General features: G+C 43.4%; 1 protein-coding gene across 1 annotated transcript in view; it reads right to left on the reverse strand.

The window, feature by feature from the left end:
- Positions 1 to 24358, reverse strand: part of LOC110385385 (membrane-associated guanylate kinase, WW and PDZ domain-containing protein 2) — a 40229-nt gene extending 15871 nt beyond the window's left edge. The window contains exons 1-12 of the mRNA XM_038020865.2: positions 23347 to 24358; positions 23023 to 23222; positions 19354 to 19463; positions 12696 to 12795; positions 12058 to 12189; positions 11377 to 11506; positions 10774 to 10964; positions 10122 to 10237; positions 8224 to 8325; positions 7088 to 7199; positions 6709 to 6822; positions 881 to 964 (exon numbers count right to left, since the gene is read on the reverse strand). Coding sequence (XP_037876793.1) covers positions 881 to 964; positions 6709 to 6822; positions 7088 to 7199; positions 8224 to 8325; positions 10122 to 10237; positions 10774 to 10964; positions 11377 to 11506; positions 12058 to 12189; positions 12696 to 12795; positions 19354 to 19463; positions 23023 to 23222; positions 23347 to 23561 — 1606 coding nt within the window. The 5' untranslated portion in view covers positions 23562 to 24358. The remainder of the gene's footprint in view (positions 1 to 880; positions 965 to 6708; positions 6823 to 7087; positions 7200 to 8223; positions 8326 to 10121; positions 10238 to 10773; positions 10965 to 11376; positions 11507 to 12057; positions 12190 to 12695; positions 12796 to 19353; positions 19464 to 23022; positions 23223 to 23346) is intronic.
- Positions 24359 to 25021: the final 663 nt, after the last annotated feature.

Here is a 25021-nt window from a genome sequence, read left to right on the forward strand (position 1 = left end):
TATATTAATGTAATGCATGCTGTGATTGCCTATAATTAGAGTTGCAGTTATCAATTGCTCTATACATGTCAATGTTATTTTATGTCTTACTGTAAACCCTGTCGGTAATCTTTAAATAAATAAATAAATAAATATGTGTTTCCGCTGCTCAAGCTAATTCTGTTCTGCGGCGCTTTAGCTATAAATCATCTTTATATAGAGACGGTGCAATCAGGTACGCCTTAAGCGTTCTATACACGTTCCATATTGCTTCCTTGCGTCCCAAGGTCATGCACGATGCACGATGCAAAAGTACCATGAATAGGCTTGACGTAAGTTGATAATCATTATAATAAATAAATAAATAATAAATATTTACTAACAATCACACCACGTTAACAGGTCCCGTGATAAGTTCGTAAAGAACTTGTGTTACAGGTACCAGATAACAGAAATAAATGTAAGATTTTTATTAAACACATACATATATTTAATATACATCCATAACCCTGGAAAAGACATTTATATTTATCATACAAATATCTTCCCTTGGCGGGATTCGAACCCGCGACCCCCTTATGTAGTGACCATGTCACTTACCACTACACCAGACGGCCGTTATGAATTGTTTGCTGGATTTGCGCGACCAATTGATTAGTCTGTTTAGTTGTCTTAAGTTGTAATATAAAGTCTTTGCAAACACATGGACACAAATAAAGTTTTTATTACAACTTAAGACAACTAAACCGGTGACCACGACGTGATAAATGAATGTGTTGATATAAAAAAAAGTATGTATGTGTTGTTGTGTAGTGTAATTATAATAAAATAAATAAATACATGTGAGTCACCCACAGTCTGCATTATTATTGAGGGGCATATATATTATAACGGTGCTAACCTGGGGTGCTGCTCCGGCGGCGGCGGTCCATCAGGCTCTCGCGGTCCCGACCCTTGTGCTCTGGTACCGCGTACGTCGCCTCCACTGCACAATCACAGACGTGGTCAATAAACGAGACGCTTCCGAGTGAAAGTGTTTGTTTGAGCTCTTGGGGAGAGGGTAGGGGGTCTTTCTAACCGCGAGACTAAATCTTCACAAATGTAAGATTAAATTGTTGAAACGTATTATCATTTATACCATCCTTTCCCAAAGTGGGCGATAACGCCCCCTTGTGGGCGCTGCAGGCCTAAAGGGGGGCGGTAGGGGACCCAGAAAAAAAATGGGGGCGTTGTGTTGTAGAGGCTTGGGAGGCGATTTGTAATTTTATCTAGGAGGACTCTTAATCACCGTGTGAGCTCTGGCTATAGTGGTTTTTAAGTAGGTGAAAAAGTAGGGGCGCTAAAAAAATATTACGGTTTTACATAACAATAAAACCGATATTATGTGCCGAGAAGGAAAACATACAGCATTGTATTATGAAGAAGCAGTGATGTACTTAGCTTAGATTCCTTGTCTATGTCCAACCATAGACAGTCAATTTAGTTCCATCTTTAGCCGCTAGGTGCTGCCAGCAAGTATAAAGGGAGCGCAGCCATCTTTGATCTTCATAGTCTTCACCAGGAAGAACTTCCTGCAATGCTGTATGTTTTCCTTCTCGGCACATAATATCGGTTTTATTGTTATGTAAAACCGTAATATTGATGTGCCTCTGGAAAACATACAGCATTGTATTATGAAGACGTGTTTGTTATCTGCTGGTGAAATTATTAAGCACAACGCTATGATGAAATAGGTAAAGCCATAATAAAATTATGAAGCGCAATGATAATGTTCATAATTTATATAATTATTAAATCAAAAAAACAGTTGTTAACTTCCATGTTAATTCAATAATTAAAAAATATTTATAAGTTTGTAATAAACATTTTATCTTGTATATACAAGAAAATGTATAAATTGTATAAATGATGTATATACATCATGTAGAAGTAAATGTGTTGAAAAAAAGAATCGTGAGGATCTTTACGAAGCTCTATTATTCGGCAATAATTATTGTAAACGTTTGGATGATTTGCAATTGCCTCTAGAAAGTATTTCGTCCATTGGTTCATTATCAATCCATCTCAGAGGCTACTGCTGATCTACAACTTCTTGGAGATGCGTTGATGCCATTACCTCGTAAGGTTGAACGAAGACCAGTTTCCAATTACAGTACGGGATGCCGCTTTTGTGACAACACACATAGTTAGAAAAAAGTCCTTACGAATCTTACCGGGCATGTCTTTAGTTTCATGTTTAGAAAGCACTTATGCAGATTATTGACGAAAATGGATTTCAATTTTAGACCCAAAGACTGGTATCAGAAAGATGTTTTTCTCTGTTATCAAAGAAACTGTCTTTAGAAATGTTGAGCAAAGTAAGGTTATTAATTAATTAACTCTGCGTCCCGTAGCCAGCAACATGGTTGTTGGTGTCCTTCAAGCTACATTGAGGCGTGATGTGGTGGCTGGGTTTGAAGAAAACCAGTTTAGAACTATTCTCGGATCTCATGTGAATGGGACTACACTTAGTAAAATTGTAATAAGTAGTTGAATTTTGTTTAGCTATTCCGATGGCTTTTTTAAAATAGCAATTTTTATTAGAGAGCTTGAGAATGTTTGCCGTCCTACATGTATTTCGCCCACAGAAAGTAGACAGCGCTGCTTTATGATGCAGAAGGATTGTTTTATAGGCAAAATTTTCTTTTTGGAAAAGAAGAAAGAATTTGGCAACATCTGCAGACTTAGGATCAATTTTAAAACTGTAGCACCATATGCACCATCTTCTAGTTGCTGGTAAGTATGCTGACAAAGTGGATTGACACCAGCTAATTTTCAATAAATCTTCTCCTGTTTAGACCAGTCTATTATTTGTACAACCTCCCCCCCCCCTTTAAGCTTTCAGGGTTAATGTTTAACCTGTGGAGGAGGCAGGTTTTGGATTTCGTGCGAGTTATCTAGCGTTCGGGATCTGAGGGCTTGGAAACCCAAATGCTTTCGCTCAGTCTGGGAACACTACCAGGTAGGTTCCCTAGACACTGTTGAAGTGAGTCAGTACTTTGGGGAGAAGGTTGAGAGGAGGAATTCTCCATGCTAGTTGCATCCTCTACGGTCTGCTGAAGGTATCCAATCTTGGTCGGCGAATGGGTTTATATCCGGATGACCCCACTTTCGAAAAACTTTTGTGGTCACTTGTGGTAAAAAGTGCCATTTCGCAGGTTGATTTCCTCGTGATAGCCTGTCGGCTATGATGTTGTATCTCCCCGAGAGATAAGCTGACAGTTATCTTGAACTTATCGCTTAGGTTTAAAAATCGAAAGGTCAACGTTAGTGAAATACTTTCAGATTCATTTTGATTGTCACTACCATTGCAAATAGCTCTTTTGTGGGTGAGCCGTTTCTGTTGTTGAGCTGACCATAGACAGGACGTTAATATTTTGTCTAATTGTAATCCCTACCCATGTCCGAAGCTTCCGTTGCCAGGAAATGGTTGGTTTTGGGTCTCGGCAATGTTTGACATGTGGCTCCGCGTCAGCACTGTATTTGTAACCCCTACACATGTCCGAAGCTTCCGTTGCCAGGAAATGGTTGGTTTTGTGTATCGGCAATGTCTAACATGTGGCTCCGCGTCAGCACTGCATTTAATTGTTAACACATGCAGGATGGCCTGTTTTTTACCCCTTTTCTTGAAACTTCGCAAGAAAATTTGCAAGTTAGCATAGATTGATGTAATTCCGTCAGAGTTTGAGCTAGGATGTTGTTGAGTGGCCACTTCATTTCTCGCAATTTTCCATCGAATCCCTAGACATGTCATCTCTTGAACCAGTGTACTAATTGATTTTTTGTAAGGCTGACTTGGCAGCCCAAATAATCCAAGAGCTTTACAGCTTATGTGGCCTGAAGACTCAACTTGGACTTCTTTTGATGGACCTGGTGGGATTTGCGTAGGTGGGATAACACAACATCCCTTTGCACGCAATGTTTCCGCGACCGAGCATGCTATGCAAGCAAAAAAGGTGTATTTGTCTTCATGGACCAAGAAAAAGTCGCGTAGGTAGGTTAACATTTGACTTCCCTATGTACGTAAGGTCTTCGCGACCGAGCATGCTATGGGAGCAAAAACGTTTATTTGTCTTGGTGAAACAAGATCATGTCGTGTAAGTAAGCTAGCACTTCGATTTTGCACGCAATGCCTCCGCGACCGAGCATGCTGTGGAAGCAAAAAGGTGTATTTGTCTTCAAGGACCAAGAGAAAGTCGTGTAGGTACGTTAACATTTGACTTCCCTATGTACGCAAGGTCTCCGCGACCGAGCATGCTATGGGAACAAAAACGTTTATTTGTCTTGGTGAAACAAGATTAAGTCGTGTAGGTAAGCTAGCACTCGACTTTGCACGCAATATCTCCGCGACCGAGCGACCGAGCACCCTATATAATGGAAATGGACATGCCAGCCCAGATAATCCAAAACCTTCACAGCTTCTGCAGCCTGAAGTTTCAACTTGGATTTGTTTTGGTCGACCAAAAGGAAGTCGTCTGGGTAGACTAGCACTCGAGTTCCTTTTGCACGCAAGGTCTCTGCGACCCAGCATGTTATGGAAGCAAAAAAGGTTAATCCAAAAGCTTCACAGCTTCTGCAGCCTGAAGTTTCAACTTGGATTTGTCTTGGTCGACCAAAAAGGAAGTCGTCTAGTAGACACTAGCACTCGAGTTCCCTTTGCACGCAAGGTCTCTGCGACCCGCATGTTATAGAAGCAAAAAGGTGTGGCTCTGAAGCCAGACCGAAGGGTAGGCATGTCATTTCATACTAACTCATAAGAAGGTACCGATTCCTTCCTGGAGGTACTGATACTGGTACCTTGGTACTGATCCTCAAGAAGTATCGACGAAATTTTGCGACTGATACTAGAAAAATATTCCTGAGAAATGTTCAATTCTATCATCCAGTCCCCTGGGTGGAGAAAGTTTGGTACCTAGGTGTCCGAAAACAGTAGGTGTTTTATCTTTACGACCTTGTTCAACTCTCGAAGATCCAAAATTGGACGCATTGATCCGTCGCTTTTCTTCCGCAGAAAAAGGTAGTTTTTTTTTTTTTTGGTAACCATATATGGTTTACAAATTATTACAATTTTGGTGGCACTCAGTGCCTCCCGTCGGTGTCTTCAATTGCCCCCCTCTGGATTGTGCCAGATGTTACAGACTATGATTGTTTATAATGTTTGGCTTACCTTGACAAATAGGATTGTAGCCCTCCGAGGGACTGAATAGATTTCAATTTACTATTATCAAACAAAAATTCCTCAATGAGTAGTGCGTTGGCAACAGGATACTTTGTTAGAGACCACGGAAATTAAACTTTGACGTCTTATTTCTATACATACGGCCCTTTTTTCCGTATACAATTTAAAACGCTTTTTACGGGTAACTTGTACGACGGAGACGATTTGTCAAAGTTTTCAGTAATTATGTTACAAAGATTATTAGTTTAAATCTGTTGTGTTTTTGTCAAAATTTCCGTATTGACGAGATCAATTTGTTTACAACAATTTTCGTTACATTCAATTGTTACACACAGTTGATGCATTATTAGATTTACAACGTCACTGACCTGGTGGGATAACGAGCCGATTCGAAGATCGACCGTTACCTTTGAATCCCGTCGTTTCTTACGCAGAGACTCCTTTTGTTCTTTTTCGCTTGACGAGCTGTTCGAACGCGAGGCGTCTCCATCGCGTCTCGCCTGGACGTTTTCCCTCTCGGAAATTATGGAGCTTGACTCAACATCACCTCCAACAGATGACGCGTGATTCATGGCGTCCGATGATAGGATTGGTAAATAATACTCGTAATGATTGCAAAATAACACTCATAGAAACACAAAATAAATATTTTTTGCAATTAATAAGAAGTCGAATAAATATTTGTGGACTTGCGACTTCACAGTACGAAAGTACACAACGCTATGAAGATCAAAGATGGCTGCGCTCCCTTTATACTTGCTGGCAGCACCTAGCGGCTAAAGATGGAACTAAATTGACTGTCTATGGTTGGACATAGACAAGGAATCTAAGCTAAGTACATCACTGCTTCTTCATAATACAATGCTGTATGTTTTCCAGAGGCACATCAATAATGTATTCTCAAAGTGAGCAGTAGACCGAATAAGTTTGGGAGCCCCTGATCTATACTAACATAAAAATCTAGTGGTTTTTACAGATGTTCCGTTATAACTACTGAACCAAGCATCCGATTGACTTGAAATTGTAGAAAAAACATGTACTTAATGAATAGGCTAATATTTATATGAGTGTTGGACTCCCTACACCAGTTGCGGGGGCGTTAATGATGAGAATCTTTGTGGGGGTGAGAAATAATAATGTTAATTTTAAATGCCCTGCGAAGTGGACGGGTACAGCTAGTAGTATAATAATACTATGCATATGATATTTCCTGTTTAGAAGCGATTAATCGTGCCCTTATGACCCTGTGAGTTCGCAAGGGTAGTTACCACCGCCCCGCCTATTTCTGTCGTGAAGCAGTAATGCGTTTCGGTTTGAAGGGCGGGGCAGCCGTTGTAACTATACTGATACCTTAAAACTTATATCTCAAGGTGGGTTGCGCATTTACGTTGTAGATATCTATGGGCTCCAGTAACCAATTAACACCAGGTGGGCTGTGAGCTCGTTCACCCATCTAAGCAATAAAAAAAGAATCCAGTTATAAAGCCAGCGAGTGCTCGGTGCGCGTGTACCGGAGTTCATGGCGCCGTCGAGTCCGTCGCGCTGGGACGCGGGTGCGCCCGGGGACCGCAGCTGCTCCGCCGTCGGGGTCTTGCTGCGGCCGAGCTGGCTTCCGCCCGACGCCGCTGTCGATATTAACAATTACACGCTACCACTATGTTAAGTCATCAACAAAAACTCTTTTGTTAATATTGTTATGCTGGTAAGAGTAACGCCATCTAACGCCGAATAGTCGAACGAATATCGAAGGATCTAGTAGCACCTAGAACGCGCGATCAGTACAACGCCATCTATTATCAGATAGCGGAAACAATACTAGAGATGTGTGGAATATTCTCGGACTCGGAAATTGTATATTTGTTGATGACGTGTATAGGTAGGCGCACTCACCGGGCGCGGGGTGCGGGCGGGTGGCGGAGCGGCTGCGGGGCGCGCGGCCCCCCCCGCCTCGGCGCCACACCCGCAGCGACGTCTCGTGCAGCGCGGGGCAGTCCTTCAGCACCTGCAGATCAGGGTGTTGTTACTATATGTATATAGTTTACCGTGGCTGAGCGTCTTTTGAGCTACTTACTGCTTTGTTCATTGCTGCCGTTAATCAGTAATGCGTTTCGGTTTGAGGAGGCAGCCGTCATACTGTTACAACTGAGACCTTAGAACTCATGTCTCAAAGTGGGTGGCGGTATTTAAGTAGTTGATGTCTATGGGCTCTTACAAATCGTGACCTAGCATGATGTCGATTTTATTTTAGAATTGCTGACGATCCAAAGAGCCTCACCAGAACGGAGGGCCGATCTCTTAGACGGGAGAATAAATTTATCATTTTATTTTCAAATATCGACTTTATCGTTTTAACTTAAGGCTTTATCTAGAACATTACTAAAGAAAATCTCTAATCTATATATAAATCTACAGTGGTACGTTAATGATGAGAATGTTTGTGGAGGTGAGAAATAATAATGTTAATTTTAAATGTCCAGCGAAGCGGATGGGTACAGTATTTCATAAATTGATAACTACGCAGCAGTCTGGTACAGTTGATTTTACAATGTGCTTAGTGCGAGTTTTTTTTAACGTTAAAGCGTAAAAGCTAACTCAAATTTGTATGGAGTTGGAAAGTTTACCTACGTTTGCCGCTAGGGGCGCTGTTCCAATTGCATACACAAATTTGAGTTAACTTTTACGCTATCGAGAACGTTAAAAAACATGCACTAGGCATAGTGATACAAACTTAAAACCTTTTCAAAGAATACAATTCTATTTTTGTAGGATAGCCACCGGAGTACCCTTCGAACCCATCGCTTGCGACGATGGGCTCGGCGAGTAAACTAACCCACAGACACAGCCCACTGAGTTTCTCGCCGGATCTTCTCAGTGGGTCGCGTTTCCGATCCGGTGGTAGATTCTGCGAAGCATTGCTCTTGCTAAGGTTAGCATCGTCGTCAGGTTTGAGCCCCGTGAGCTCACCTACTAAGGTTACGCTGAAATGGTCTCAAAAGACCATCAGCTAAGGCAGAAAATGTACGAACTTGCACGACGTGTTGGTGCGAGGCGTGCCGCACGTCCGCGTCTCCTATCTGCAGCAGTAAGTCGCCCTCGCGCAGCCCGGCGCAGCGGCTGCGGTCCAACACCTGCAAGTGATGATGTTATTCAATACTAGACAAGCACTATAGAATAATATAAAAACGGAGGCGGCCTCGTGGGCGTCACACAGTCATCGTGCAAGTCTCAATCATCGGCCTAGTCTCAGTCTTGCAGTCTTGTAGCGTTCCTGAGTGCGGCCCTGCGCTGAGTACGGCCCTGCGTTGGAGCATCGCAAAATGATTTCATTCGGTTGAGTTCGAGATAGACATACGCTGGTGCTCCGCTATTACCATTTGTATTTGCTCGCTCTTTAATCTATATATATAAAAATGAATTGCTGTTCGTTAGTCTCGCTAAAACTCGTGAACGACTGGACCGATTTGGCTAATTTTGGTCTTGAATTATTCGTGGAAGTCCAGGGAAAGTTTAAAAGGTGAGAAAATATAAAAAAGCTCGGAATTATATAAAAACAAACAATTTTATTTTTCCTTTGATGTGTCCCCTTCATGTGTCTTTTATTTATCGATTGAGGCACTACGAAGTCTGCCGGGTCAGCTGATTAAATATAAAATTGTAATTGGTGGTATCATTTCACTGCAACAAAACCACAGTTGGTTCCACAGTCTTTCTTAGTCTCAGTCAGTCGGTCTGACAGATAGTCACAGTGCAGTAAAAGCCAGTTCAGTCCGTAAAGTTCAGTCGTTTCGCGCAGTGTCAGCATTTATTAAAAGAACTGAAATAGAGGTTTTTTTTTTATTGCTTAGATGGGTGGACGAGCTCACAGCCCACCTGGTGTTAAGTGGTTACTGGAGCCCATAGACATCTACAACGTAGACGCGCCACCCACCTTGAGATACAAGATCTAAAGTCTCAGTATAGTTACAACGGCTGCCCCACCCTTCAAATCGAAACGCATTACTGCTTCACGGCAGAAATAGGCACGATGGTGGTACCTACCCGTGCGGACTCACAAGTGGTCCTACCACCAGTATTATACAAACATTTATTGTGAGCGTTTTGTGGGAGGACTTGTGTTTTTTTAAAACGACTGACGCCAGCCGCCGCCCAACAGAACGCAGGCGCAAATTATTAAAAGTTTGATTATTGACTGCCACGTCTCAATATTTTGTAAAGTGAAAAGAAACTAACTATACAGGAACAAAATTATAAAAAGTTGTTGTTGAACCTCAGCCTCAGCCTTGGTCTGAGTACTCAGGTATTACTGTCCTTGTTGTCTTTCTTTTGTTTTCTTTTATTTATTATTATTATTATTGTTAAATCTCTGTTGATATTTTAATGTAATGCATGCTGTGATTGCCTCTAATTGGAGTTGCAGTTATCAATTGCTCTATACATGTCAATGTTATTTTATGTCTTACTGTAAACCCTTCTTGGTAATTTTTAAATAAATAAATAAATAAAAAACAAACGTGTGGCACTCGGGAACTGCCGCGGTAAAGCTATTGCATAGCATTTTTTATCAACTTATGCAATTATAATTAGACAATGATAATTTAATATTAAAACAAGACCACGCTATATTAAACATTAATAAAAGCAAAATCTTAACTGTCCCCTTCACATTCATAAGCTAGACCGCGCGAGAGAGAGATGGGCAGACTTTTTATGATGCGCACGCAGTGTGACGTCACGCCACGCGCTTATTCACAAACACTACACAAGCGCAACGCGTGAATGTGTTGAACGCGAGCTAGAAGGTAGGCGGAGTGAGGGATGTTAGTCTTCTTCGTTACGGAATTTCATGATTCGGTCGCCGCGCTCAAGGCCCGCCATAAAAGCTATGCAATAGTTTAATAAATATAAAAGTACTTGAGAGCTTCACCTTCTTAACTTTCTGTCCGTGCACGCTGTCGGCGATGGTGAAGCCGAAGCCGGCGGCCCCGCGGCGCAGCCTCACCCGCATCTCCCGCCCGGGCTCGCCGTCCGCAGCGCGCACCTCTGTCAACACAACACCGGACGAGACTTTAAGATCGCTCGCATACGGCCCCCCTGATGGTGAGTGGTTACCGTCGCCCATGGACCTCAGCAATGCTAGGGGCAGAGCCAAACCGCTGTCTACCGAAAAGCCGCTGCCTACCGGCGAGACTAAAGCTTTAGGAGTTTTCAAGAAACTGAGCTTTGGAAACTCTTTCTACTAAGAAACTCTTTCTAAAATAATAACTAGACCCTTGTTGAAAGCATACATGAGCCAACTGAAGATTATACGATATTTACGCAAGTTACAAGATTTTGATTTCATGAAAACAGCACCGGTCAAGGGCTCGGCCAGAAAATTAACCCACATACACAGCCCACTGAGTTTCTCGCCCAATCTTCTCAGTGGGTCGTGTTTCCAATCCGGTGGTAGATTCTGCGAAGCACTGCTCTTGCTAGGGCCAGTGTTAGCAACACTCACCTACGCGTCAAGAAGGAGTTCAAATAGGCTCTCAAGGCTATCAGCATAGGTAGGAAACAGAAGGCGGCAGGGCGCGTACCGTTAGCGAGGGACAGCAGATGGTCTGCGGAGGGGCAGCGGGGGGGCGCGGCGGCGTCGGCCCCGCCCAGCTCGTCGAGGTCGAAGGAGCGGGACAGCAGGCGGCGCGGGCTGTGCGCGGCGCCCGGCGAGCTGTCCGGCTCGTCGCGGGACTGCGCCCCCGTCTCGTGATTCGGAGAATCTAAATTGAATCTGATCACAAACGTCACCATTAAAATACTGTACATTTTTATGTCACTTTAAACTGATTTTATCATTTATGATTTATATGTATGTGTTTTTTATGATATATCACATTGTACATTATTATAATAATTTGATTTTATGATTTTGATGTACGAATATATCTTTATATACATTTATTTTGCACTAAGCTTCGTAATCGACCCGCAATCTAGAGCGTGGGGCATTGACGCCGTGCGGCGGTTCCCTTTTAATTACATTAAATTGCGCGTCGCATATAAGCATTTGTCTTATTAAGTTTTTTGACTGCATTTTTATAATGCAGATATCAATCACTTAGTCTGCAATCGATTATTAATGTAAGCCCGTTTTAATTGGCATTAATTAAGTCTGATTGAACAATAATATAATTAAAGCTTACCTAGTTCTCAAGGCCCTAGTTAACTGTTGCATCGCCACAGCGTCGGACGAGGGCGGCGCCGTGGCGTCCACTGCTAAAGTGCTCAACACCCGAGTGTTCGGATCTTCCGAATCGAACGTCAGAGGGTAGCCTGAAAAAAGTTTTTTATAGTCTTTTGGTGTTTTTTTTAAACGCGAGGAGTGAAGTTGTGCGATTTGTTTTATTTTGTCTATTTAGTGTTTCTTCAGGCTTAAATGTCTAATAACGGTGGTTTATTAACTGTTTAGTATCTGTGAAAGTGCACAAATGTGAGGAAATGAAAGCCGCTGGACGTAGCTTCTCGGGATCCTCCAAACAGTCCACCGAAAAATCTCAGTAAATGACCACCATTTTACTAAGATTATATTTAATTCCAGATCATCTCATCATTTAATTTCATCTTAGTTGATTAATATCTCAAATTAATCATCTTCATGTCATTTCATTTCACTCCATATTATCATTATCATTTTTCATAAAAATAAGAATATAAATTAAAACAAGGCATGACTTAATGGTCTTAGTTACCAGGTCTAAAATCCTGTAAAATTTTTTTTTTAAAGAAGATCATTCCAAATTCAAATTCGGAAAACGTACGATTTTTTACAACGGAGCGCTCGTGAGTTCGTTCCGTGTCCGGCTGGAAGAAAGTGTAATAGGTACCTCTGACTAGGTGCAGGCTGACTTCGGTCCCCGGCGTGATGGACTGGAATATCTGCGCGACCAACTCGTGCGTGAGGCCGCGCACGCCGCGATTGCCTACACCAACCACGACGTCACCGGGTCTTAGTTCGCCTGGAAAAATAGAAAATATTTTTTTTAAAGACGGCGTTTCTTATCTGTACGTCGTGGCCTAAAGGATAAGACGTCCGGTGCATTCGTATGTAGCGATGCATCAGTGTTCAAATCCCGCAGGCAAGTACCAATTTATCCAATGATATACGTACTTGACAAATGTTCACGATTGAAAGGAATAACATCGTGTAATAAAAATCAAAACCCGCAAAATTATAATTTGCGTAATTACTGGTGGTAGGATGTCTTGTGAGTCCGCACGGGTAGGTGCCACCGCCCAGCCTATTTCTGCCGTGAAGCAGTAATGCTTTTCGGTTTGAAGGGTGGGGCAGCCGTTGTACCGTTAAAAGTGGGCATTCCTCCTCTCTCTCATTCGTCATTCACGCACTCCATCCATGAAAATATGAAATTAATTATTACTTCGGTATTGCTGATTAAGCATATCTTTTTTTTTACACACTTAGGTTGATTGACGCTATTGATTGGAACAGGATTAAAAGACGCACCGTCAATCCAGGCAGGACTGTGCGGGACTATGCTGCGTATCTGGAGGTATCCTTCAGTTTCCGGTATACCCTCGGCGCCGATCAACGTGAAACCGAGACCCTGGAAGAAAAGAAAATAAAAAAAAACATATTATTTACTATAGTCGTAATCGATAACATACAAATCGAGTTCAAAAAGTACTCATTATAATGGTGGTAGGACCTCTTTTGTGTCCGCACGGGTAGGTACCACCGCCCTGCCTATTTCTGCCGTGAAGCAGTAATGCGTTTCGGTTTGAAGGGTAGAGCAGCCGTTTTACTATTAAAACTGAGACTTAGGACTTATGTCTCGAGGTAGGTGGCGGCATTTGCGTTGTGGGTGTCTATGTGCTCCGGTAACCACCTAACACCAGGTGAGCTCGTCCACCCATCTAACCAATTAAAAAAAAAAGATTAAGTATTGTTGGTCTTTATTAATGTTTGTCTAAAGTCTTGGCGAAATCTGTGATTATAGAAGTATAATAGTCTTGACAATAGAATCTTAATAGTGTACAAACTTATAATTTCACTTAATTATAGTCTAATTTCGACTACCGTGGGACCACTAGTTATTTTGATTTGACTACTTTTTTGGATTATTTATTGGTATCTGTTGTATCCATGTGTCATATATCCGGATATTGGTACTTAAAAGAACCCACACACGAGTTCCTATAAAAGCTTTTTTTACGAGAAACCTAGTTTTAATATCTATATTCACGGGTAGTCTGTATGAAGATACCGCAAGACTATACAGCAGTTTCTAATTACAAGAAATACGATATCGACAATACGAAGCGATTTCCATATTTTTGTTGATGTGTTGCAATTGTTTTTTTTTTTGTTTGTTCATAAAATCATTGACTTTTTTTTTTAATTAATCCTTGGTGAATAATCGCATTTACATACACAGAGATAGACAGCAACAGTCGGTGATCGAATTATCGACGTGGCCTATTAACCAAGACGCACAGGGTAGGTTAGGTTAGGTACTCGTTGTAGTGTTGACCGCGGACTCTGACCAAGTTCTGACCCCGGACGGAGATCGGACGTCGGGTGTAAGAGTGCAGGGGAGTCGTTTAGTGGGTGGGCCCTAAAATCCTTGGGCCCGCGAATCTTATAAATCGATGAACAACAGGTTCCACGCATGAAAAAGTGTCACGTTCCGCCTGAGCAATTACGTCGTGGATGTCTATGGGCTCCTGTAACCACTTAAGACCAGGTGAGCTTGTCCAACCATCTAAGCAATAAAAAAAATTCTTTAGAAGTTTCCTATAATTAAGAAAATGGTTTTTTAGATTTCTTCTTGTTCTAAGCACTTTCGTATCGTTCATCCAATTAAATTAAAGCTCTTTTACAGATTTTGGCAGCAATTCAAGGAAGCTTACTGACATGTCAGCTAGCTAATACATAGATTTTATGTTTTTTTTTCCTACATAAGCTTTTTTTGCTACATAACCATTCACCATCATAAAAAGACTCGCCGATGTCGCCCCCACCCCCGCGCCCGCGTCGATCGCGTCTTGCGCGGCATCGAGCTCCGGCTCCGACTCCGAGTCGGAGATGGAGTTCGAGTCGGCCGCCAGCCCGGAACCCGGACCCTCGGATGAGTTCAAAACCGTCACGCGCGGCAAAAAACGCGCCCGTGCCGTGGAACCGTCCACGGCGCCAAAACAGCCCAAGGCCGCGAACGCGTCGCGTCCTAAAGTCGTGGTCACACCCGACTCCCCTCGCCGCGCAACTCCGTCGCCGAAACCCGCGCCCGTCAACAAAATCGTCGCGCCCCCGCCCGTAATCCTACGTGAAAAATCCGCGTGGAACCGGGTATCCCAGGCCCTTACGGCCAACAAAATCAACTACTCCCAAGCGCGTAATCTCGCGCACGGGATTCAAATAAAGGTCGCAACGCCGGGCGACCATAGGGCCCTCACTTCTTACCTCCGAAAGGAGAGCATAGGATACCACACCTATGCACTCCAGGAGGACCGCGAGCTCCGCGTAGTAATACGCGGAGTACCAAAAGAGCTCGACGTCGAGCTAATCAAGGAAGACCTAATCAGGCAAACGTACCCAATCATAAGTGTGCACCGTATGCACAGCGGGCGCGATAAATTCGCGTATAACATGGTTCTCGTCGCGTTGGAACCAACCGCCGAAGGCAAACGAATTGCCTCAAGCCTCCGCACCGTTTGCGGGTTATCAGGGGTCACCGTCGAGGCCCCACACAAAAAAGGCACTCCCGGTCAGTGCCATAGGTGCCAACTGTATGGCCACTCCGCGCGCAACTGCCACGCGCGTCCGCGGTGCGTAAAGTGCCTCGGTGACCACGCGACAGCCGACTGTTCGCGGGTCAAAGAGACCGCGACCGAACCGCCGAGCTGTGTGCTCTGCCAGAAGCAGGGCCACACAGCCAACTACCGCGGATGGCCCAAGGCCCCGCGGAAGCGTCTGGCCAACGCGCCATCTAAAACCGTCGGCCCAAAGACTTCGGCGCCCCGCGCGCCGAAACCTGCCTTCGTGCCGGCACCGGTGCCCACCGTCTCCGCGTGGGCAAAACCGCTGCCGCTCACGTTGGCAGGGAAACCACCGGCACCCCAGCCCCTGCTCGCGCCGCGCCCCGCCCTCGCGCCCGGTCCCGCGCCTCGCCCCGGCCCCGCGCGGCCTGCCGTAAACGACTTTTCAATCGTGCGTGATTATATCGCCGCGATAAATATAGATCGCATGCGCTCGTTCGCCGACGCCATGCGCAGGGCAGTCACGGCCGATGACCGCCTATACGCGACGTTCGACCATATGGACGTCATCGAGTCCGTCCAGCGTACGCTGGCTTGATTACCGGTAATCAATGGCCAACAACGGTAGGGAAAAACCGCGTTCCTTAAAGTTAGCATTTTATAATGCTAACGGACTCGCGCGTCAGCGCGATCAAGTATATGAGTTTCTCCGTGACAATCTCATCGACATCCTTCTGGTGCAGGAGACCTTCCTAAAGCCCTCGCGTCGCGACCCCAAAGTCGCGAATTACGTCATGGTTAGGAATGACAGACTCTCCGCCCGCAAGGGCGGGACTGTCATTTACTATAGGAGGGCCCTGCACTGCGTCCCTCTCGATACTCCCTCGCTCTTACATATCGAGGCGTCAGTGTGCCGCATCGCGCTGACGGGACACCAGCCGATCGTCATCGCATCCGTTTATCTCCCCCCTGACAAACCCCTCCTGAGCAGTGACCTCGAGACACTGTTCGGTATGGGGGACGCGGTCATCCTGGCAGGCGATTTAAATTGCCACCACACTAGGTGGAACTGCCATCGCACGAATGTGAACGGTAGGCGTCTCGACGCGTTCATAGACGACCTCACATTCGAAATATTCAACCCCTCGACCCCCACGTGCTATCCGTACAACGCCGCGCGTCGTCCGAGCACAATAGATCTGGCACTGTTGAGGAACGTAACTCTGCGCTTACGCTCCATCGAGGCAATGTCAGAACTCGACTCAGACCACCGACCTGTCGTCATGCAGCTCGGTCGCCCACTCAACCGCGAACCAGATACGAGGACCATGGTGGATTGGAAGAAGCTGGGCACGTGCTTAGCTGACACCACTCCACCAATCCTCCCTTGCGGCCCGGATTCAACTCCATCCCCCGAGGATACCGTCGAATCCATAAACATCTTCACTGATCACGTCTCGACGGCGATCATAAGATCCTCGAAACAAGTCGATGTGGAGGACTGCTTCCACCGCATCAGACTTTCCCCCGATCTTAGGGACCTCGTTAGAATCAGAAACGCGGCAATCCGGGCCTACGATCGATATCCCACGGATTCAAACCGGACTCGGATGCGTCGCTTACAGCGGGAGGTCAAATCCCGCTTAAGCGACGCCCGAAACGAAAACTGGGATAGTTATTTAGAAGAACTCGCGCCCACTCACCAAGCATACTGGCAACTAGCTAGGACCCTCAAGTCCGAAACTATAGCCACTATGCCGCCTCTCGTACGCCCCTCAGGCCAATCACCGGCTTACGATGACGATGACAAGGCAGAGTTGCTGGCCGATGCACTGCAAGAGCAGTGCACCACCAGCACTCAACACGCGGACCCCGAACACACCGAGTTCGTCGACAGGGAGGTCGAGCGCAGAGCTTCCCTGCCGCCCTCGGACGCGTTACCCCCCATTACCACTTCCGAGGTCAAGGAGGCGATCGATAGCCTACAACCACGGAAAGCTCCCGGCTCCGACGGCATCCGCAACCGCGCGCTTAAACTGTTACCAGCCCAACTGATAACGATGTTGGCCACCATACTAAATGCTGCTATGACGAACTGCATCTTTCCCGCGGCGTGGAAAGAAGCGGACGTTATCGGCATACACAAGCCGGGCAAACCGAAGAACGAAACCGCGAGTTACCGCCCCATCAGTCTCCTCCCGGCGATAGGCAAACTATACGAACGGCTCCTTCGTAAACGCCTCTGGGACTTCGTATCCGCGAACAAAATTCTGATAGACGAGCAGTTTGGATTCCGCGCCAGACACTCGTGCGTCCATCAAGTGCACCGCCTCACGGAGCACATCTTACTAGGGCTGAACAGGCGGAAACCCATTCCGACAGGAGCCCTCTTCTTCGATATAGCGAAGGCGTTCGACAAAGTCTGGCACAACGGTTTGATATACAAACTGTATAACATGGGAGTGCCAGACAGGCTCGTGCTCATCATACGAGACTACTTGTCGAACCGTTCGTTCCGATATCGAGTCGAGGGAACGCGTTCCCGGCCCCGTCACGTCACAGCCGGAGTCCCGCAAGGCTCCGCCCTCTCCCCGTTACTATTCAGTTTGTATATCAATGATATACCCCGGTCTCCGGAGACCCATCTGGCGCTCTTCGCCGATGACACCGCCATCTACTACTCGTGTAGGAAGAAGGCGTTGCTTCATCGACGACTTCAGACCGCAGCTACCACCATGGGACAGTGGTTCCGGAAGTGGCGCATCGACATCAACCCCACGAAAAGCACAGCGGTGCTCTTCAAAAGGGGTCGCCCTCCGAACACCACGCTGAGCATCCCCCTCCCGACTAGGCGCGTCAACACCCCCGCCCCCGCCGTTCGCCCAATCACGATGTTCGACCAGCCCATACCGTGGGCCCCGAAGGTCAAATACTTAGGCGTCACCCTCGACAGTAGGATGACATTCCGCCCCCACATTAAGACGGTACGCGACCGTGCCGCCTTCATTCTAGGACGTCTCTACCCGATGATATGTAGGCGAAGTAAAATGTCCCTTAGAAATAAGGTGACACTCTACAAAACTTGCATACGCCCCGTCATGACCTATGCAAGTGTAGTGTTCGCTCACGCGGCCCGCATACACCTAAAAACATTTCAAATTATTCAATCCCGTTTTTGCAGGATAGCCGTCGGAGCCCCGTGGTTCGTCAGGAACGTCGACCTCCATGACGACCTGGACTTAGAGTCCATCAGTAAGTATCTTCAGTCGGCGTCCATGCGCCACTTCGATAAAGCGGCACGACACGAGAACCCTCTCATCGTGGCCGCCGGTAACTACATTCCCGATCCTGCGGACAGAATGGAAAGCAGTCGACGTCGCCCAAAACACGTCATCTCGGATCCTCCCGATCCACTAACGGTGCTTTTAGGTACTTCAAGCACCGGTCACCGTTCTCGTCGAACCCGTCGCTTGCGACGAAGGGCTCGACGAGTAAATTAACTCTCAGACACAGCCCACTGAGTTTCTCGCCGGATCTTCTCAGTGGGTCGCGTTTCCGATCCGGTGGTAGATTCTGCGAAGCACGACTCTTGCTAGGGTTCGTGTTAGCAACATCGTCAGGTTTGAGCCCCGTGAGCTCACCTACTAAAGTTAGGGTTACGCTGAAATAGCCGCTAGGGCTATCAGCTTAGGTAGGAAAAAAAAAAAAAAAAAAAATCATAAAAAAAAAAAAAAATTCATTGCTTTATTACAAAGTGATCGCGAATTGTACAGTTGCGCTTTCGGATCTAATTCGTGAATCCACTACCAGAGGACCGCGCTGATGCCACGACTGTGCTGTTACCTTATCGTATTCACCGTTACATATTAATGAGTCAGATGGGATAATTTTTTTTAGTTTTTGTTCCTCACTGATTTATTACAGCGTTTCATACCCGATCCTGTAGACCGAATGGCAAACAGTCGACGTCGCCCTAAGCACGTCATTACGGATCCTCCCGATCCATTAACGGGGCTTTTAGGTACCACAAGCACCGGTCACCGTCATCGTCGAACCCGTCGCTTGCGACGAAGGGCTCGACGAGTGAATTAACCCATAGACACAACCAACTGAGTTTCTCGCCGGATCTTCTCAGTGGGTCGCGTTTCCGATACGGTGGTAGATTCTACGAAGCACTGCTCTTGCTAGGGCCAATATTAGCAACACTCCCGGTTTTAGCCCCGCGAGCTCACCTACACGTCAAGGAGGAGCTGAAATAGCCTCTCAAGGCTATCAGCATAGGTAGGAATATAAAAACAGCGTTAAATAAATTTGTCATTCTTCTTAGTCGCATACTTCATTGGTGAAGGTCGTGTCCCTGAAAGCCCTTCGTGGGTCTTTGTCTAAAGTATTCTTTTGTTACGAACCTGTGGTCCTTTAGTGAGGTTTACTGTTAATCTGTTCCCGCGCAACTCTCCCCCGGGGGTCGGGCCGTTGGACTGACCGTTAGTGGTGTTCTCGGCAGCAAGTTTCTCCGCTGTAAAATAATAAATAGTTTTCGATTATTTAATTAATGGACAAAACATATTTTCCGCTTGATTTCTAAACAAGTTTATGAATGATCCTTTTCTTTTGCTTTATTTCTGAAATCAGCATATTTGAAACTAGCTTTTGCCCGCGACTTCGTCCACGTGAAATAGTTACTTCGGCATAACGCTAAATTTTACCCGCCTCTTAATTTACGATGAAAGTGAAAATATTTTTGAATAATAGCATGTTAAGGAGTTATTTAAGGTACCGAAATCACGCTTTTTAACCAACTTCAAAAGAGGAAGTTATCAATTCATTGGGCTTATAGCGTGATGTTATTATAGTAAGTAAGTAAGTAAGTATAGTAAACCTATAGCCTTCCTCGATAAATGGGCTATCTAACACTGAAGAAATTTTTCACATCGGACCAGTAGTTCCAGCGATTAGCGCGTTTAAACAAACAAACTCTTCAGCTTTATAATAATAGTATAGATGTTTCATTCGGAAAAAATACTCTACTTTTTGTATTGGCTTCTAGTCTTGTATATACAACACGGTTCCGCACAACACGGAACTTTGTAGGTACGTATTTACCGTGTTATAGCAGGGTTACCTGTACCAGCGAATTGAGGTCGCCAACTGTGATTTACAGATAGTAGGGAAGTAAGCCCGAACGGATAGGTAGCACAGTATTGCTGCCGCGAATGTCATACGTATCATTTAGAAGTTTGGGACAGCCGTTATATAATGAGACTTCGACCTCATGTCTCAAAGCTCACCATGAGACATTCATTATCAATGAATATTATGTTGTCTAACTTCCGGTAGCCGGATATGCTGGCGGTCAGATAGTCTTGAAAAATTAAGGGCAGTGTAGACGGTAAGAGCCCTACACATTGGTCAGACGTGATGGTTAAAGAACTCAAAGTGCCAATGTCAAAGAATCAATCCGAAGATTATAGCAAGCGGAAGAGTTTGCTGCATCGTTTTTGTGAAGCCCATCATCCTCAGCAGTGAGGCTACGACCGGAGAAGGTGGATAAATCAATTACCATTGGACCGTAAGCGTGTCAATCCATTTTAGCTGATAAAGACACGCACTGGCTGAAGTCCAATTAGTACGTCATTAAACTAAGACATTACTAAACAGCACAAACAACCAACACTAGTTAACTACTAAAACTAAAAGGTTTAAAAGAAATAATAATCAAATAATGAAAAATAGTCTCTACTTTTAAGACCATAAAGATATTATTTGAAGATTCCGAACAAGACATACGACGGTGTTTTTATTTAATTGCGTGAGTGCAACCATTTAATATGCATACCGTTAAAATTAATGCCGCGTTACGCTTTAGTGAACGTGTTTGCTTTTACTTTGTCCGTTTAAGAGATGAATTAGCTGTATTGAGTTATTACTTAAGACTAAGGTTTAGATGCGGACAGAATGGAAAGCAGTCGACGTCGCCCCAAACACGTCATTTCGGATCCTCCCGATCCACTAATGGTGCTTTTAGGTACCTCAAACATCGTTCTCGTCGAACCCGTCGCTTGCGACGAAGGGATCGACGAGTAAATTAAACCTCAGACACAGCCCACTGAATTTCTCGCCGGATCTTCTCAGTGGGTCGCGTTTCCGATCCGGTGGTAGATTCTGCTGCGAAGCACGGCTCTTGCTAGGGTTCGTGCTAGCAACGTCATCAGGTTTGAGCCCCGTGAGCTCACCTACTAGTTAAGGCGACGCTGATATAGCCTCTCAGGGCAGCTTAGGTAAGATAAAAAAAAGTGTAGATTGTCTGATGGAAAACGCTGGGGATATATGTGGCACATTTCACACGGACATCGGACAACTCGGTAACGAGTGGAAATAAATTAACCCTATGTGGTTATAGGATGAGGGTGTGGTTATAGGATGAGGGTATGGTTATAGGATGAGGGTGTGGTTATAGGATGAGGGTATGGTTATAGGATGAGGGTGTGGTTATAGGATGAGGGTATGGTTATAGGATGAGCACATTTTCTTTGACTGCCCCAATATCGTGTCCCCTCTTTATGGTATCCTTCCAAAATACATCCCCCGGCCTATTAAGATTAATTCTCTATTAACTTTAGTATATTCTAAACATGTAAATATTATATTATGTAATTTTTTATTTACTTAATAAATATTTATCTTTAAAGTAGTTAGTCTAACTTAAGTGTGCTGTTCTTAAAATGATAGATTTGCGTATAGATAAACTGATCAAATTTATTTGTATTTAGTTCTTTTTTCTAAGCACCTGTCATTTTTGTGCATACTGTGACATTGGCCAAATCAAAAACTAAGGCGTTGGAGGCAAATTTAAAAAAAAATTGAACCTAAATTGGCTTCTGGTGCTTGTTTCACTTGCCAACATCAATATTTAGAATGTAGCTTAGAAGGCTTTTTACATATTGTAGTACATGCGGTAGAGCGTCTTGTGAGCTCGCACAGGTGGGTACCACCACCTTGCTTATTTCTGCTGTGCAGCAGAAGTGCGTTTCGATTTGAAGGGTGGGGCGTTGTATTGTAAAAACTGAGAGGCATTAACATAGTTGATATATATAGGCTCCGGAGATCATATAGTACTAGGTGAGCTATGAGCTACCTGTAGAAGCAATTTAAAAAAAAGTAAGCTCACCTCCCACCTGGATTTCAGGGGTTACCCGAATGGACCAATACATAAGGTACAACTGAGACTGAAAAGGTCATTAACTACATTGAATGCCTGTCGCACTCTTCAAACAGGTAACCGGATCACTTCAAGACAAACAACCAGGTTGGCGATACCAACCCATGTGTGTTTACAATACATTATATCTGTGTATGCATTTATAATGCCCAAAAAAGATTGAAATTGAAGAGCTCAATATAAAAATACGAGCCATCCGTTAGTCCATAGTTCATAGTTCCATCAGTTATTGGGACGAAACCTAAAACTTTCTACAAGAAATTATAAATATTTGGCTGGTCCTTTGAAACTCAAATTAGCTAAATAAATTGAAGATAAACATAGTTTCTGTACTTGAACTTGTGACAAAACTTTTGGGAAAACAACTTTCATGGAATAAGTAATAGGTCATTCTATTCATTCAACCCACTTAGATGATTCATATTACTCAAAGAAAAACAGACACAAACCAAAATAATATAAGTCTACAATAAAAGGTTCTTAATTGTTTGAAATTTCTAGTTATCTATATAATAAGCAGTATTATTTCACTGGTTGAGCTTATAATGAATATTACATTGATTTAATTATTTTTATTAGTTTATCATAAATGGTATTGAAAATGAAATCTGAATAATATATGAATAATGAATAATATTTTAATTCTTTATTTTTGAGTACAGCTTAATTTCAAATCTAAACTATAAAATGTCATATTTTTAATTTGCCATACTCCTGCTTTGATGAGTCAGCAACAAACAACAAACAAATCTACTAACACTTATTAAATTTAATAAATGTATATAAAAGTATCAGAGAGTCCCTAATAAAATCATAATGTACAGCAATACCTTTGTAGTATATTAATCATACATACCTCTTAATCTTCTTGCTTGGAGTACAGGGTTCTCATACTGGGTCCTTCTATTAATATGGTCAACATAGTATGAACCATAACGTTCGTCTGTCACTCTTTCCCAGCCATATGGCAGCTCGTCTTCACCACATTCCCCTAGAGAGTGTTTACGGACCCTTGCGAGTCTTGGATCAAGCCAGTGCGAAGTACCAGTGTTGTTACTGTGGGTTGAAGATGATACGAACACATGTGAGATACTAAAGACATTATTCATTTTTCTGTGTAATTTGATATGCTGCAAATTAATAAAGCTGTGGTTTTGTACTGAATTAATTGATAACTTACTCAATAAAATAAACTTCACCAGCAGGTGTGAATGCTTTTTCCCACATCGGAGGCAGGGGTCCCAAATCATAGTCATCTTCATCCTGTCTTTTCTGGCCTGGTTCTCCAGCTCTCACGCCCACTACTGAACCTCCTACATTTCCAGCAGTACCAGAACTATGTGTCGAAATTCCAGCTGAAGACAATCTGTCTGAATCCACTGAGCTTTGTGCCATTTTTAAAGCAACCTTATGACATTTTACACAAAATTTTAAAATAAAAACCCTCCAAAACAACACGTTTTTCTTGGTATTCCAAATTTAAAACATTTTTCAGAAGACATCATATGACTTATCTATACAGCCGTGGTCTTTGTATTCATGATTTTACTCATCGATCTGGTATTTCGTAAAAAACAAAACATCAACATGCCAGCGACCGCATATGACTCATTTTTGGCTTGATTCCTTCAGACTTGTTCGCTCGTGTTGTTTCACCTATGTTGATGGCACTTGGTTGAAAAATAACAGGATTACGCTCACACCATTGTGTGCTCTATTTATAAGATGCAATCAATTAAATGCAGCGATCTGCAGGTGCATCGTAACGAACTTTTACGATAACGATTTAAAGTCGGGTTTCCTCACGTTAATACACATATTAACTGTAAATTAAACGAATTTCACTATAATTAAACACTATTTGTTTATAATAACAGTTTCACTTTCTCAGGTACTAGGTAAAATTCTGTCTTTGAAAGTAGGTGCAACAAGTGTGTAGGCACACAAGTACAGCTGTTTGTTTAGACAGTAAGAAGCTACAGTTGTTAGCTCACATAATAGCGCGTTAATGAAATGTTCTTCCAGAATTATATGTTCAACTAAAACTAAATGGAACCCTTTGATGGATTTTAGTAAAATGAATGTATATTTAATACACAAATCAAATTGTTAATCGTTTTGCATAAAATTGTTTGTGGGCCATCAAATCACTAGCGTATAGTACGCACACAATCAAACTTCAACGTCCTACTAGAGTTGTTTGACTGCATTTTTGTATCATAAATCGATTGAGACGTCTGTCCTCATCGAGCTATTTTGTTATTTCGAATGTTTTAGTTTGACTATTTCCTCTTTAGAAGTAAGTACGCATTCAGTTTAACTTCTGGCTAATATTTTATGATATACAATTAGATATCTGAAATCACATAAATCAAGCCATTGTAAAGGGAATGAGATGATTATTTTAAGAATTATGAAAAAAAAAATTTTTTTTAATCGATTCTTTTATGACAACCACTGCTTAAAATTTGTGTCACAGTTTAATATTTTGATGTGTAATCTATATAATCTTAATATCAGGTATTTAATCTATATACGTTCCTTGTTATAATAGGGTAAAGATATGACTTAAGGGTCTTAGTTACCAGGTCATAAAAACCTATTAAAAAAAATTAATAGGGTATTGGGGTATTGTATTCGGATAGTGGATTATTTTGAAATTTAACAATTTCCCAAGGTAAAAGTCTAAGATGGTAAAATATCAAGGAGTAGTAAAAAAATAAGTTTTCTGAACAAGGAAAATTACTTAATTACTTGTAGAATCACAAGCTTGTAAGATGTACATTGTACATTTACGTACTTCAGCATTTCAGTAACGACCTCTAAAATAAATATCACTCATTCGCTGGCTATAT

The sequence above is a fragment of the Bombyx mori genome, chromosome 27 (genome assembly GCF_030269925.1).
Source record: "Bombyx mori chromosome 27, ASM3026992v2".
Lineage (NCBI taxonomy): Eukaryota > Metazoa > Arthropoda > Insecta > Lepidoptera > Bombycidae > Bombyx > Bombyx mori.